A 13855-nucleotide genomic window follows, 5' to 3' on the forward strand; every position below is an offset into this window, starting at 1 on the left:
TGAGTCCATGCGTAACACCATGGCCTCCATCATCTGGCAATATCTGAGGGCTCGCTCCATCCCCGTGGGGCTGACTTAAGCACCGGCCTGTCCCACAGGTCAGAGCCATACTTTCTCATAAAGTTCAGCATAAAGAGGGTTAACCACATTCATTTCCAATCCTCCTGGGACATGGAGTCTTCTTCTGCTTCATATAACTGTCAGCTGGGCTTCAACTATCAGTTCTCCCAGAGGAGGACAGTGACATCCCAAACACAGGGATATCAAACTCCATGTAACCAATATAAGGGATTTTTAACCTCTGCATCATTTAAACCAAGCCAGCCACAGTCTTTCAGTCCATTTTCAGATATATTGAGAAAAATTCTCTTTGAAAATAACTTTCAGTTAAAGTTGTAAACCATGGATCGACTATCGAACAGGCAGTTCACAGTAACCCCAGCAAATCCACCTCCCCTTCCAAGCATTCACCAGCCAGGTTACATACATTTTGAGTAACAGCTTTATCAGAGCCTTGTTTGGCTCTGCACACAGGCGAATTCTAGTTTCCCGCTTGCTTGGGGACTGAACACCATCTTTAGGGTCAGTTTAATGATGGTGGGACAATTACAGGTACTGTGGCCACTTTTGTTCACATTTAAAGCAGACTGGTTTCCCATCAGCTGTTTTCTGGGTTCTAAAAAACTGCGTGCTTCAGAGGGCAGGACACTATTTAAAGCTAAAGGCTTCAAAACCAATTCTAACTGGGTCTGTTACAAAGACACCAGTTTACCATATTCCGGAGAGCACGACACATTGCTTTCACAGTAACAGATGCTTCCTTTAAAACTGGATCTGGTGTACCGGTTTAATTTAGGGACTGATGTTCATACTAACTCATCCATTTTATGGCTTCACCTCTAACATCCTGAATTGTCCACTGTGGGTTAACATTTACCAAATCCTTCAGTCTTATTCTCAGGGCCTGATCTCTCACACCATCACAGAACTGGCCACATAAATCTTTTGAAGCTACCTGTACATCTGTTTTACCCACTTGATCCATTAAATCCATCAAGACAAGTAAATTATCAAGCAAAGACTCACCATCTAAATGTCTGCGATTATAGAACCTGCGTTGTATAGATATCATGAATGCATACAACCGTACACTTCCTAAGGACATCAAAAATACATTGAACTTGTTTGTTTAAGCCGTTAGTAAGAACTTTATCTCCGTTCTGGCAGCGCCCTCTAGATCAGGCATGTCAAACTGGTCCAGCAAAGGGCCGTGTGGCTGCAGGTTTTGTTCCAGCCAGCCAAGAGCACACAGTTTGACCAATCAGCTGTCTGAAGACTGAGATCAGTTGATTGAATCAGTCAAATCTGGTGTGCTGCTGCTTGGTTGGAACAAAAACCTGCAGCCACCGGCCCCTTTGCTGGACCAGTTTGACATATGTGCTCTAGATGGTCAAAAACTATCTGAGCGTGTTCTTTCTCTGTTCGCCCTCAAGCATGTACAAAGTCTCTCATTCACTCCATCCTTTCTATCTGTGTTAAACAATCGGCAGCGTCAAATTACCGGAGAACAGCGGCATTTTCCGGTCCTGTTGTACATAGATAACAGTGTCAGTGTAATCTGATTCCTTCTCCACCTGTAGAGGACATAAATGATTTTAAGGGAAGTGACCCAGGTGAACAAAACATACCTAAACATAATGATTAAACAGTTATTCTGCTCTTACAACTTGCACTACACAAAAGAAACAACTCGGACCAGGAGCGACTAACGTGAAAAAACAAAGCCAGACTTTAAATCTAACACGGACAGCAGGTGGCGGTACCTGAAAACTGCAAAGAAAAACACAAAGTTACTACAACCAAAAACATTTTATTGATCTCTAAGAAAACATGTCAAAATACACCAGCGTACCTGCAGCGTTGAATTCCCGCGTCCAGTCAAACACTCAATCAGTGGATCGATGTTTATCAGACCCCCAACCCTGCATTACAAAATACACTTACCAACCCATCCAAAATATATAAAATTTATTATTATAAAAAACATATTTACCCGATCGCTATTAAGGTCAACATGGACAAAGACTGATGTGACCCAGCAACACCCTGGACACTCAACAGGAAACTGGCACTGCCTGGTGAAGAGCCACTTCCTCTTTTTATAGAGGACAGCCCTAAGACTAGTTATGTATCGGTCACGAACCGATTCGTTCAGTATGAACTAATCCTATATGACTCGGGAGTAACGGGTCCTCTCAGTGAGCGATTCGTTTCATTTTCATGCGGTACCTCCTCTCGCCACATGGCAGGCAGCTGCATAAACTCAGTCAGTAGGTCAGGACAGGAAACAGAAATGATCCGTTCAGGACTCGCTCAGGTCCGTCCTCAGGGCCTCATTCTTTGTCACGTGACAGCCAGGCTGCTCAGCTGTGTGGCGAGCAGCAAGTCGGGCTGCACGGTCTCATTCTCGTTCTTGGTCTCGTTCTCAGTTCATCATTCAGGCTGTGTGGCGAGCAGTACGTTCGCTCTCGGATTGGTCTCTCTAGTTTTCTCTCTGTCACGTGACAGGCAACTCGGTCTCTGAACGGGTCTTCCTTTGTTCGTTCACAGCTCAAGCTGTATCAAGCTCAGCAGTACGTTCGCTCTCGGCTCGGTCTCTTGTTCATTTGTCAGGTGATAGCTACCGAGTCACTGTTGCGCTGTTAAACAATGGCAGGGAGGATGTAGGACACAAATCACTTTATTGTGGGGTGTATTTGCTTCCTACGTTTTCACATGGTTTGAATTGCTTGTGGCATTACCAGTAGTTTTGTTGCCTTCAGTACTTACTGCTTGAGACTTTTTTTACAACGCCACCTGCTGTAAAAATGAACGACATGATTCGTTCAAGATTCGTTCACTTTACTGTTCGAGAGTAAAAGACCTGGGTTAGTGAAAAGAGTCAAACTTACCATCACTACCTAAGACCAGAGCGACACTCCACGGTGCCACCAGCTACATTCAGGGAGTTTCCAAGTTTAACATTACAGGATAATTTTCTAACAGTTCCACAGTTACATAACAGAAGTTGTCATCGTCTGTGAGCAACGTTAGTCATTATGAAACTGAACTGCACTCCTTCCATGTCAATTGCAGACAATGAAGAGAAAGTCCACCACACCACAACACAGACCACAGTCCGTTAGGATCCACGATGTCTCCTCCTCCCCCATCACTCAGCACTGGCTCCCCCCAGGGCCTGTGTGCTGAGCCCACTCCTGATCACCCTGTTCACATATGACTGCTCAGCAAACATGTCTGATTGTGAAGTTTGTAGATGACACAGCTGTGGTGGACGCATCGAGAAAACAACGAGTCTGACTCCTAGGCAGGAGGTGGAGCATCTGGAGGGTTGGCACAGAGAAAACAACCTCTGTATCAACATGAAGAAGACCAAAGGAGATGATGGTAGACTTCAGAGGGGACAGACGCCTCCCTCTAGTACTGGAGCTAGAGCTAGGCCAGCCAGTCCACCTGCACCTGGACCACAAGGTGAACTGATCTCTGGTTCCTATCTGGCCACCCCTATGAAAATGTTCTGGAGGTACCACTGTGCCCAGGTAACAATACCTGGAAACAAACCAGTAAATCCTGGTTTCATTATCTTTATCACAGCTGGCGACTAACACAGAAATACATGATGTTAAATTTGTACAGGATGGCTAAAAAGAAGAGAATTCGTCTCCATCTGATGATTACAAAGATGTTTGTATGGTGACTACTTCACATTTAGCTGTGAGACTGGGTTGAGTAATCACAGTCTGGTTCTCTTGAGGCAGCATGGCTCAGAGGGTAGAGTGGTCGACCTGTAACCCAAGGGTTGCCTGTTCGATCCTGGCCCGGAGAGGTCATGTCGAGGTGACCCTGAGCAAGATACCAAACCCCTAATTGTTTCTGAGGGGTTGTGGTTAAGCGCCTTGCATAGAAGCTTCCGCCATCAGTATGTGAATGTGACGTATATGTAAACACTTTGGGTAAAAGTGCTTGATAAGTACAGAACATTTACCATTTGGTTCTGATCAAAGTCCAGTTTTCCTGCTGTCAGCCCACACAGCTCAACCATGAACAGCTTCCTTTTTTTTTTTTTTTTTTTTTTTAAACCTGTCTTGTCCAGTATCGTTGCAAACAGAATGATTGTCTGGTTGCTGTCTGGTGCTGGGCAATTTTACTCTATCAAGCAGGGATTTATACTACATGTATAAAGTCCCTCTTGATGACATGAAAAACTTTATTAAATCAGACTCTTAATGCTGGACTCGACCGGAGGGGACAGAGAGAGAGAGAGAGAAAAGAAAGTAGAAAGAAGAGGGAGGGGAGAGAGAGGGAAAGAAAGGGTGTGGGGAGTGCGGGTGGGGACTTGAAACATCATACAGAAGACCATGTAATCCATACTACTTACAACATATATAGCTAAGATCATCCTAGCCAGTAGGTCATTACACAACTAGTTGATAATAGTAACAATAATAATAATAAGAGTAAGAGTAATAATAATAATAATAATAAGAACAGAAATAATAAAAAAAAAGAAAAAAATATGATAATAGATATAGTGAACTGCTGTATTCACGAACACGCGCAGAGAAACCTGTGTGAATATGCTGGAGAACTCGGCCACACGGCGACGCAAAGACTGTGTGGAGACGTTCAGGAAGGAGTGACCATGCAGAGTGATCATGCAGATGCCACCTCACTTGAACAGAGGCCAGAGTCAGGCCAGCGGTCCCGAGACCCAGGCCACCAGCCCCCCCGCAGGCAACAGATCCCGACCGGTCCACAGAGACGACCACTCGCCCGCCCAGGAAGGCAGCAGCAGGAGACCCCAGCAGGAGCCGCCCCGCGGACACAGGGCACCGGCCCCGGCAGGCCGAGGCCAGCAGTCCCCGACCCCCCCGGGCACCGGCCGCCCGGGACAGACGGGGCAGAGGGCCCGGGCCCAGGAGCGCAGGGACACCCCCCACCCCCACAGGCCAAGGACCAGCACGCCACCCGGGGGGACCCGGCCCGCCCAGACGGCCACCGCCAGAGGCCAGCCCCACAGCCCAGCGCCCAGCCGCACACCCCGAGAACCAGTCCTGCCCCCCCCCCCCCCAGACCAACACACACAAACACAAACACACACACTCTCCTTCCACTCCTCCATTCATCCTCCCACGCATACACCATTCAACCCTCACATACTCTGTCCTCCCACACACACACACCATCCTTCCACCATCCATCCTTCCACACACACACCATCCCTCCACCACTCATCCTCCCACACATACACCATCCTCCCTCTCATACACCATTCATCCACCTTCACACCTCCCACACACACACACACACACCATCCTTCCACTATCCATCCTCCCACACATACATCATTCTCCTACACATACACCGTCCTCCCTCTCCTACACCAAACATCCACCTTCACGTACCCCACCCTCCCACACACACACACCACCCCTCCATCACCCACTCTCCCAAACATACACAACTCCCCCACACACACACCATCCTTCCCTTCCATGAACAGCTTCCTAACATCATCGGTAGTATTCACTTCTCTGCTCTGATGATGGGACAATATCTGGTTCTAGAGAAACGTTACTCAAGTCAGTCAGCATCTCGGATGTGAACGAGAGACTGATTCATAATTTAGAAGCAGCCACCAAACAAGTTCCGTCATCCCTGGATTTAAGCTTGGAAGCTAAAACCTCCATCAGGAATCCTCAAAGCTCTGACTGGAGCATGTTGGTGCAGCAGCTGGAGCCACGAAGAGCAGCAAACACAGGGGTGGTGTTGTCTCCTCCATCAACTACGAGTACAACAGTAGTCCAGCCAAGACACAATGAGTAGATGGATGCATGGCTGTCTCCAAGACTGGTCCTACCTACAGAAGAAGGATGTTGAAGCTCTGTCTGGCCTTGAAAGGAGTGTGTGCTGCAGAAAAATGAATTGTAATGATTATTTTCACACATTGGAGCGACACAGATGAACAAGTGACAAAATCAAAGCAAAGTGGATCTTTTCAAATATAGACGTGATGTAAACTTTGGAAATAAGTCTTCATGTTTCATCTGAATGTCGTCCTCATTCATTCTAACACGTGTCTAAGAGGAAATGACTGAACACGAAAGTGATCTGGAAGCTTTCTGTCTGAAAGTTGGACACAAATGAATTTAGCTTTTCTTGTTGCTTCCACAGGTCTGCAGTACTTACCTGTGGAATGTGGAATGAAGTGTGTGTGGATGACGGCCAGGAGTTTTATCTCAGGTTGTTCATGCAGGAGCTGCTGTCGACTCATGGCTAGAATCAGGAAAGAAGGCCTCATCTGCAGACTTCATCCACAACTTTGTTTTCTACAAGAACATCTGACTTATTTTCTGCTGCTTTCACTTCATGCTGGAATTCTGGCTTTTAGCATCATTCTGGCTTTTGCAGCCATTATCTACATTTTCTTTCCTGTTCCAGTCCTGTCTGATTTGAAGAGGAAACACGTCATTAAACAGCATGAAATCAACAAGAACAACTTTCATCACATCAAGTTCATCCTGAACATCTGCAGAAACATCCACACTGGAGTTTATTTCCACTTTCCACACAAATATGAAACACTGGAGAAAAATCCAGTTTGATCATCATGTTAATGAATGTTAATTATGTTCAAAGTCCCTTTTTAAACATGTTCAATAGTAAAGAGATCAATGATAAAGTTCTTTGTCTGGAGGCTCCAAAATATTCCAGCTGACGTTCCCACATGTCCCAATATATTTGATTCTGTTCCAAGTCGGGTCGGACTGGAGGAACTTGTTGGAACCAGTAAACATTTAGGAAATCAAGTGGTTTCATCTTTATTGAGTCGTCTATATGAAGAATAATGAAATAATCAGCTGATAGTTTTCCATGAAGATGGAAGCTGCAGCTCCTGAACTCTGTTTGATTCCACATTTATCTTTGAAGCTGCTTTGTATATTGTCTACACTGACTGTGAAGCCAAAGTAACACAACAGCTCCATCTTCAGTTTGTTCTCAGTGTTTTCAGCACAATCATTCAGCTGTGCAGCAAAGCTGTTTTCATGCATCAACATAATCCAGTAACACCAGTGTAGCCATGTTTGTTTCTATGAAGAGCTTCTTACAAGCAGAATGGAATTATTTCTACATGTCAACATACAGTGTAGAACATGGTTTATAGTCCAGATCTGACTGTGAAAGAGCTTCAAATGACAGAATCTACATGGAAATGATGAGAAAGTGTCTTCCTGTGGATGCTGTAACATATGTCCAGTATGCACACTGGGATCCTTTCCCACATGTCCCAGTATGTTTGATTGTGTTGCCAGTGAGGATCCACAGACCCACATTGAAGAGCTGAATGAGAGTTGAGGAGCTGTGTGGGTTTGTAGTTGTGTATTTTCATCCCAGCTGCTAAACAACAGATAACAGTGTGTGGTACTAAATTCACCACCAACCTGAACGTGTTTGTGGGAACATGAATGTTTTTAGTCTTTCTGCATCATGTGAGGCAGATTTTTTTCATCTGCTGTCAGATTGAAATCAAGAGCATGAAAGCACACAGCAGCTTCAGCTGAGCTGTCAATCAGCAGCAGCAGTCTGATCTGTGGGCCGCAGGGGCTGATGGGAGCTTTGAGGACCTGTTAGAAAGCACGTGGTCCTGCTCTGATCTCACAGCTCGTCCTTGTTTGGCCTTAGCTGCATCAGAGCACCACTTCTCCCCAGGTTCACCAGAGGAAACACCACTGCACACAATGCTTTTCCTCCCAGCTGCTGCTCTGTGCTGGCTGTGTTCAGGTGAGTGTTTCCAGCCAATCAGGAGCCAACAAACTCCACCTGGAACAAACACTGTCACACTAACCTTCATCTGTCTGGCTGTGTCTCTACAGCGCTGGTTGCCATGGCAGCAGAGCTAATTCAGGATGATTTAACATTGACCAGGAGAGTTGGTCAAAGTGTCTCCTTCAGATGTGGAAACATTCACCTGTGTGACACCAATGGGAGAGTGGTCTGGATACAGTATAAAGAGGGTGATACATTCAGGATGATACTTGACATTGATAAAAGTACTAATAAAATTTACTCTGATTACAATCATCCTCAGAAAGATGATTTCTCAGCTGTGAATATTCAGAACAGCTGTGAGTTGCAGATAGAGAAAGTTAAACTGGATCATTCAGCCACCTACTACTGTAACTGTGTAAAACGTGATCTCCACAGTGAGAAATGATCCCTGCAGCCTGTACAAAAACCTTCAGATGAGCAGATGTCAAACAGTGTTAGTGGCAGGAAGAGAGCAGTAAAGCACAGCCCAGGTTCACATATTTCACCTCCATCTCAGACAGAGTCACAAACACACTGAGCTGAGGGAGTTTCTTCTTTACTGCTGTCTTTATGGATTTAACATTTTATTCTTCTTTTTCTTATTAGCAGAGATTTCTCAAACCATCAACTCTGTGAAGATTTCAGATATCTGCAGTGTTAAATGATGAAATGAAACCTCAACACACCATCAATCAAATCAATCCATTTTCAGCATCTTTGGTTAATAATGAATGTTTTCCTTCAAATATCCAGATAAATATGAATCTCCTGCTTTGAGCTGCTGCTGGAATAAAGTCCATTCCTCCTTCACAATGTTAATGAGCTCTTCATGAAAACACTTCCAGCAGCTCTTGTTGTTTAACTGCTGACTTGAGCTCCAGAACCAGATATTTATCCCATGATGAGAGCAGAGAAGTAAATACTACTGATGATGTTCGGAAGCTGTTGAGGGTTGAGTTGTGTGAGCTGACAGTAAGAAAACCAGACAGGGTTCATATCTTTGTAACTTTAAGCCAAAGTTCTGTTCAATTAACGTGAATGCCCGCTGAGTAACCATGGTAACTGATGCACCAGAACCAGCCTGTTCGGGGGCAGGCTAACGTTCATGCTTAGCTTAGCTGTGTCTCACGGGTCTGATACAGACTCCCTAAAGAACCATAAAGATCATAAATAAATTAGGACAGTAAAATCAACAACTGACAGCAGTGACGTGCGGTCAGGAGAGACGTCATGATAAAAAAGAAAATAAAGAAAAAATTACATAAAATAAATATTAATATTTTCCACTAAAAATAATAAATTTATTTTGTGGGCGCATTTCTTGACACTTAAGGTCACCTTACAGGATAAAATCTCACACTGATCTGTGTTAATAATGTATTTTCAGCACAACTATACAAAAATTGCCGAATGAGGATTTCCTGATCAAAACCAGGGCAGAAATCTCGGGTGAGGCAGTGGTGAGCTGCTTCTCCTCTGACTGCCTGATCCAATACAAACTGGGTTGCATGACACGTGCCCGTTTCTGTTCCTCAGCATTTCGCTAATATGAACTTTACAGAAATATTTGTTATACAACATGACTCTACAGGCTGTGTAATGTCTTTAATGTGCGTGTGACAGAATTATTCCTGCTTATCGTAGAATAAAGTACAGACAAAAGTCAGCAGGTGAGACAGGCAGTACTCTTCCTCACCTCAAGGGGGCATAGTTGCATGCTGTTGGATGAATAGTGAAATAAGAAGCTCTTTTCGGTTCCTACATTATAAATCTGACTCCAGAGGAGTCAGTGCCTCACCAGCCATGAACTCCACCGCACGTCACTGATCTCCATTCTTTGTTCAGCTGCTGAGAAAATGAAGCTCTCGGCTTGCTCTCTTTTTCTGTAGCTCCTCTTTTCCACCATCCACTCGTCAGGACTTCCTACGTTCCTCAGGACCTCCACATAGCCAGGCTATGTAAGCCTGGCTTGAATTAGCCTCAAGTAGATGCAGCTGAAATGTGTTAGTGGAACGGTTTGAGCCTTAATTCAGAGATGGTGTTAGTTTAAGCAAGGCTTTCCCGATACAGCCTGGCTTTCTTTAGCTACGTTCATGGAATACCCCCCAGGTATTGATGAAAAGACAACGACTATAAATGAAAAGAAACTTTCTTGTGACAGTGCTTGTACACCGTCTTGTTGTTGTATATGTGCTTGTCTAATGAACCTAAACTACACCATCCTCCCAGTCTCATTATTCTATGTAGTACTCAGTGGAAACTAAAAGACTGCTTGGTCTAGTTAATGTCCTGAACAATGTACAGCGTATGATGGGATCCTGATAAAAGGACAGAGACGAATAGAGGTGAGACATGATAATTAATTAATATTAAAATGAAAAAAAATGACAGATTTAGTGATATTTTCATGGACTATTTATTCACCACATCAATAAACAACACAGCAGCACAGAATATTTCCTCGAACATGGAAACCTTTAAAAATGAGAGAAAGAACGACACTTGATGGACTTGCTCAGATGATCACAGTACTGGTATCTAGATAAACGTGGGGAAATAGTTGCATCATATACTGGTGATGGTACTGGTATCTTTACTCTAGAAAAATAACTAATCATGTATTTTATACAATACTTGGAGGAAACCACGGCAGACTTCCAAAAATACATCCTATAAGACAGAGGTTCTCAAACTTTTTGAGCTACATCCACTTCTATGTATAATTGTATGACTTCCCATCGAAGCCACAACAAACATAAAAATACTCTGTTAACAACTATATTGTGGATATTCTGGAATCGTCTTCACAAAGACACAATGTCCCTCTCTGTGATCATGTTAATGATGCACCGGAGCCTCATGTTGAGGAACCGGACCAACCTCCGACATTCTGTCAGAATGAGGGACTGACTGGACGTGTGGTGAGGGATGCAATTATTAGACATTATTCCTGACAGGATTTTCCCTGAATGTGCAGCGATGAATGACAGGAACATGGATTGTTATATTTGTTTTTGTTATTAACATTTACTTCAGGGTTTATTTCATGGGGACGAGTTAATGTTATGTTTAATTGTTGCTGTACTATGCTAACAGGCTTAATAGGTAGCCTGTGCTACTTTAACCACTTTATCCCTGTGTAACATGTTTTAAGATTTGCTATGGGAAAAAGGAAATAATGTCTGGGCTTGAATCAGAAGTTTCTAGATGTCAGCTCAGGGAGGTGCAGGTACAGCAATCACACAGGCAGAATTTTGTCTTTCAGTGAATTTATATCACAATACGGTGGAACCCCCCCCCAAAAAACAGTATGTACGATATTTACAATCTGCAGAATAAAGGGGGAAAAACATGTTCACAAGGTTCAATTTCAAGAGTTGACTCTTCCAAATGATTCACAACATATAATGAGCCAGTATGCAAACTCAACCCAGCTGAAATTGTTCCATCATCATCACCAAGTTAGGTTACAATCATTCTGTCCACCTTTCACAATGTAGTATGTATGAGTTGTCCAATAATAAACAGAGTCCATGAAAATTGAATAAATGTCCATATGCGCGCTATTCAACCAGTGTAAATGTGAGCGGTGAGCAGGGCAAAAAGATGGGAGTGGACTGGCTTTCAAACAGCCTCCTACCAGACGGCAGAAGGTTGGTGTGTTTTACAGGGTTCAAACTCTTGAGTCTAGCTCGCCATCCGGAAGGATCTGTACCCAACAGGGCACACCTGGCCTGCATCAGACAAACAAGGCCAACATTCAGTCATTCAAAGTTCATAACGACTAGCTAGTTTTATCTTGGTGTACACCCATTAAATAATTAAAGGTCCCATATTATACACTTTATTCCCAATCTGAGACCATTCATTAATATCTAAATGAAATATTTCCACCATGGTATGGACAAATCGACCCTCAGTTTGAGTGCAGCGGCTTCTCTTCACCTCCCTCTTTTTAGCAGCTTCAGAAATGTGCCGTTTATGGTGGGCGGAACCCTGGTGGAGCAGCTCAGCTGTTGGCTCCGCCCATCGCATCGCCCGTGATGCCAGTGACTTGGCTACATTTACAACAGTGCTAATATATTTTCAAGCTATCAGACTAATAAGGCCGAAACGATAAAATAACTGCCAGCTCTTACCTCTCCAGCTGTGTCACGGACAGTTGGTATTGAACCTGGCTTCAGCTTCAAACGGTTGGCGAAGCCTGCTTTCCATGCCCCCATGTTGTGGAAACAGTCCTCTTTGAAATGCTGGCCACAGACATGCAAAACCTTTGGAAGTTTTCCGGGTACATTTCCTCCAAAAATAAAATTAATCCACTCAGTCCTCGTGGGTTCAGTGGATGGAAGTAAAAAAACGTTTTCGTGTTCATTTATGCAGCCACAAACAGAACAGTGCTTCTGTCGCTTAGCCATGTCTGCTAACGAGGGTTGCCGAAGAGGGAAAAACACTGGGCGCTAGGTGATTTTTAGAGGGCGGGCTTTGAGAGCCGGTAGGCGGGTCCATCGCTCTGTGGGGAGTGGTTATTGTCCCTTATGACGTCATAACGTACACGCTTTCAAACAAGCTCATTTCAACGCTTACTTCCCTAGAGGTGGAGCAGGGGGGAGAGAGAGCGCCTGAAAGAGTTTCACACTTACGGGTCTCCTACACATGCGGGGGGACCAGTATGACTGTTCCAAAACCATTAAAAAGTGAATTTTGCATAATATGGGACCTTTAAATTTCTTTGAATCATAAACCATCGACCATCAAACACTGAAAGTCATTTCCATGTGCGTACAAAAATGCAAATACAATTCAAATAATGTTGCACCATTTGACATCAAAGTGCATTGACAGAAATACTAATAAAACCAAAAGTAAATTTAAAATACATGCTAGGCCAACATGGCTTTTTAAAAGGCTCTAGCCTAACAATGAACATAACTTATTCAAAGCAAAGCTAATGTAGTATAATGCTACACTAGCATTATGCTAGTGGGACAAGGCACAAGCATGCTAATGCTAACAGCATGTAGCAAACCAAACAGACTCACCAATCCTCTTAAAAATCCATCCCACATGAGAGCCCTGGTGTCAGCAGTGAGTTTGCAGCGTCTACAACGTAGTTTTAAACAATAATCAACCATGCAAATAGAAAGCATTTGGACAAGACTCACCTGTTGCAGCCTTCCCATTCCCATACTCCCACACATCTGTTGGTGGAGTAATACAGATGGCTTGTATGGAGACTACCAGGAAGTGGGACTGGCTGAACAGATGTCATGTGACCAAATGGTGCCTTCATCGACAACCAGGAAAACTCAATAGGGATATCTACCATGACCTTTAAGAGGAATTTTCATGTGGGTTACACTGTAATGCTTAAACAAGTCAGGTGCAACATATAAATATTAGCATATGCACTGACTGAAAAGATACTATTATTTGTTCAAATTTGAGGTTTTACTGCAGTTTCCGCCTGAAATCCAGCTTGCAATCCTACCCTCTGTTGGGATCAGGATAATCATGTTTTTTTGGATCAAAGTTATCCAGATCTTACTCAAAAGTATTCAGCTCAAGCACAAACTGAGGGTTTTATCTGGATAACAACCAGGATTGGATTACATGATCAGTCAGATTTCAGAATCCTTCTTTCTCTTTTGAACAACCCATTTTCAAGATTTGATCCAATCCAATAACCAAAATCCGATCAGATTATGTTTGAACAACCGGTCCATGTGGTTGAACTCTACTAAATAAAACAAGAAATTAGCAGTAGCTAGGCTAATGATATTGTATTTTCCTTTCTTTTAAAGCCTTAGTTTGATGCTCTAATCCCTCGCTTTTATTCACGTGTCACTTGTAAAAAACTCCACAAGATCCTTCAGATTCAGTTGAAAAGTTTACTTGAAAAGTTCAAACTAAAATGTTACGTTAGCTCCCCATGGTAGGAAAAATAAAAATAAATAAAGAATAATTCCAAGAAATCAAATAAAAGAAC

General features: G+C 43.5%; 1 protein-coding gene and 1 long non-coding RNA gene across 2 annotated transcripts in view; one reads left to right on the forward strand and one right to left on the reverse strand.

The window, feature by feature from the left end:
* The first annotated feature begins 7716 nt into the window (after positions 1-7716).
* The window catches only part of LOC121644999 (immunoglobulin lambda-1 light chain-like), a 58056-nt gene continuing 51917 nt past the window's right edge, over positions 7717-13855 (forward strand). The window contains exons 1-2 of the mRNA XM_041993274.1: positions 7717-7842; positions 7935-8264. Of these exons, the coding sequence (XP_041849208.1) occupies positions 7800-7842; positions 7935-8264 (373 nt within the window). The 5' untranslated portion in view covers positions 7717-7799. The remainder of the gene's footprint in view (positions 7843-7934; positions 8265-13855) is intronic.
* LOC121645195 lies at positions 10671-13150 on the reverse strand. The gene is made up of 3 exons (XR_006011363.1): positions 13032-13150; positions 12909-12969; positions 10671-11603 (listed from the first exon to the last, which is right to left on the reverse strand). It is a non-coding gene; the product is annotated as an uncharacterized LOC121645195 (long non-coding RNA).

This window comes from Melanotaenia boesemani, chromosome 8, assembly GCF_017639745.1.
Source record: "Melanotaenia boesemani isolate fMelBoe1 chromosome 8, fMelBoe1.pri, whole genome shotgun sequence".
Lineage (NCBI taxonomy): Eukaryota > Metazoa > Chordata > Actinopteri > Atheriniformes > Melanotaeniidae > Melanotaenia > Melanotaenia boesemani.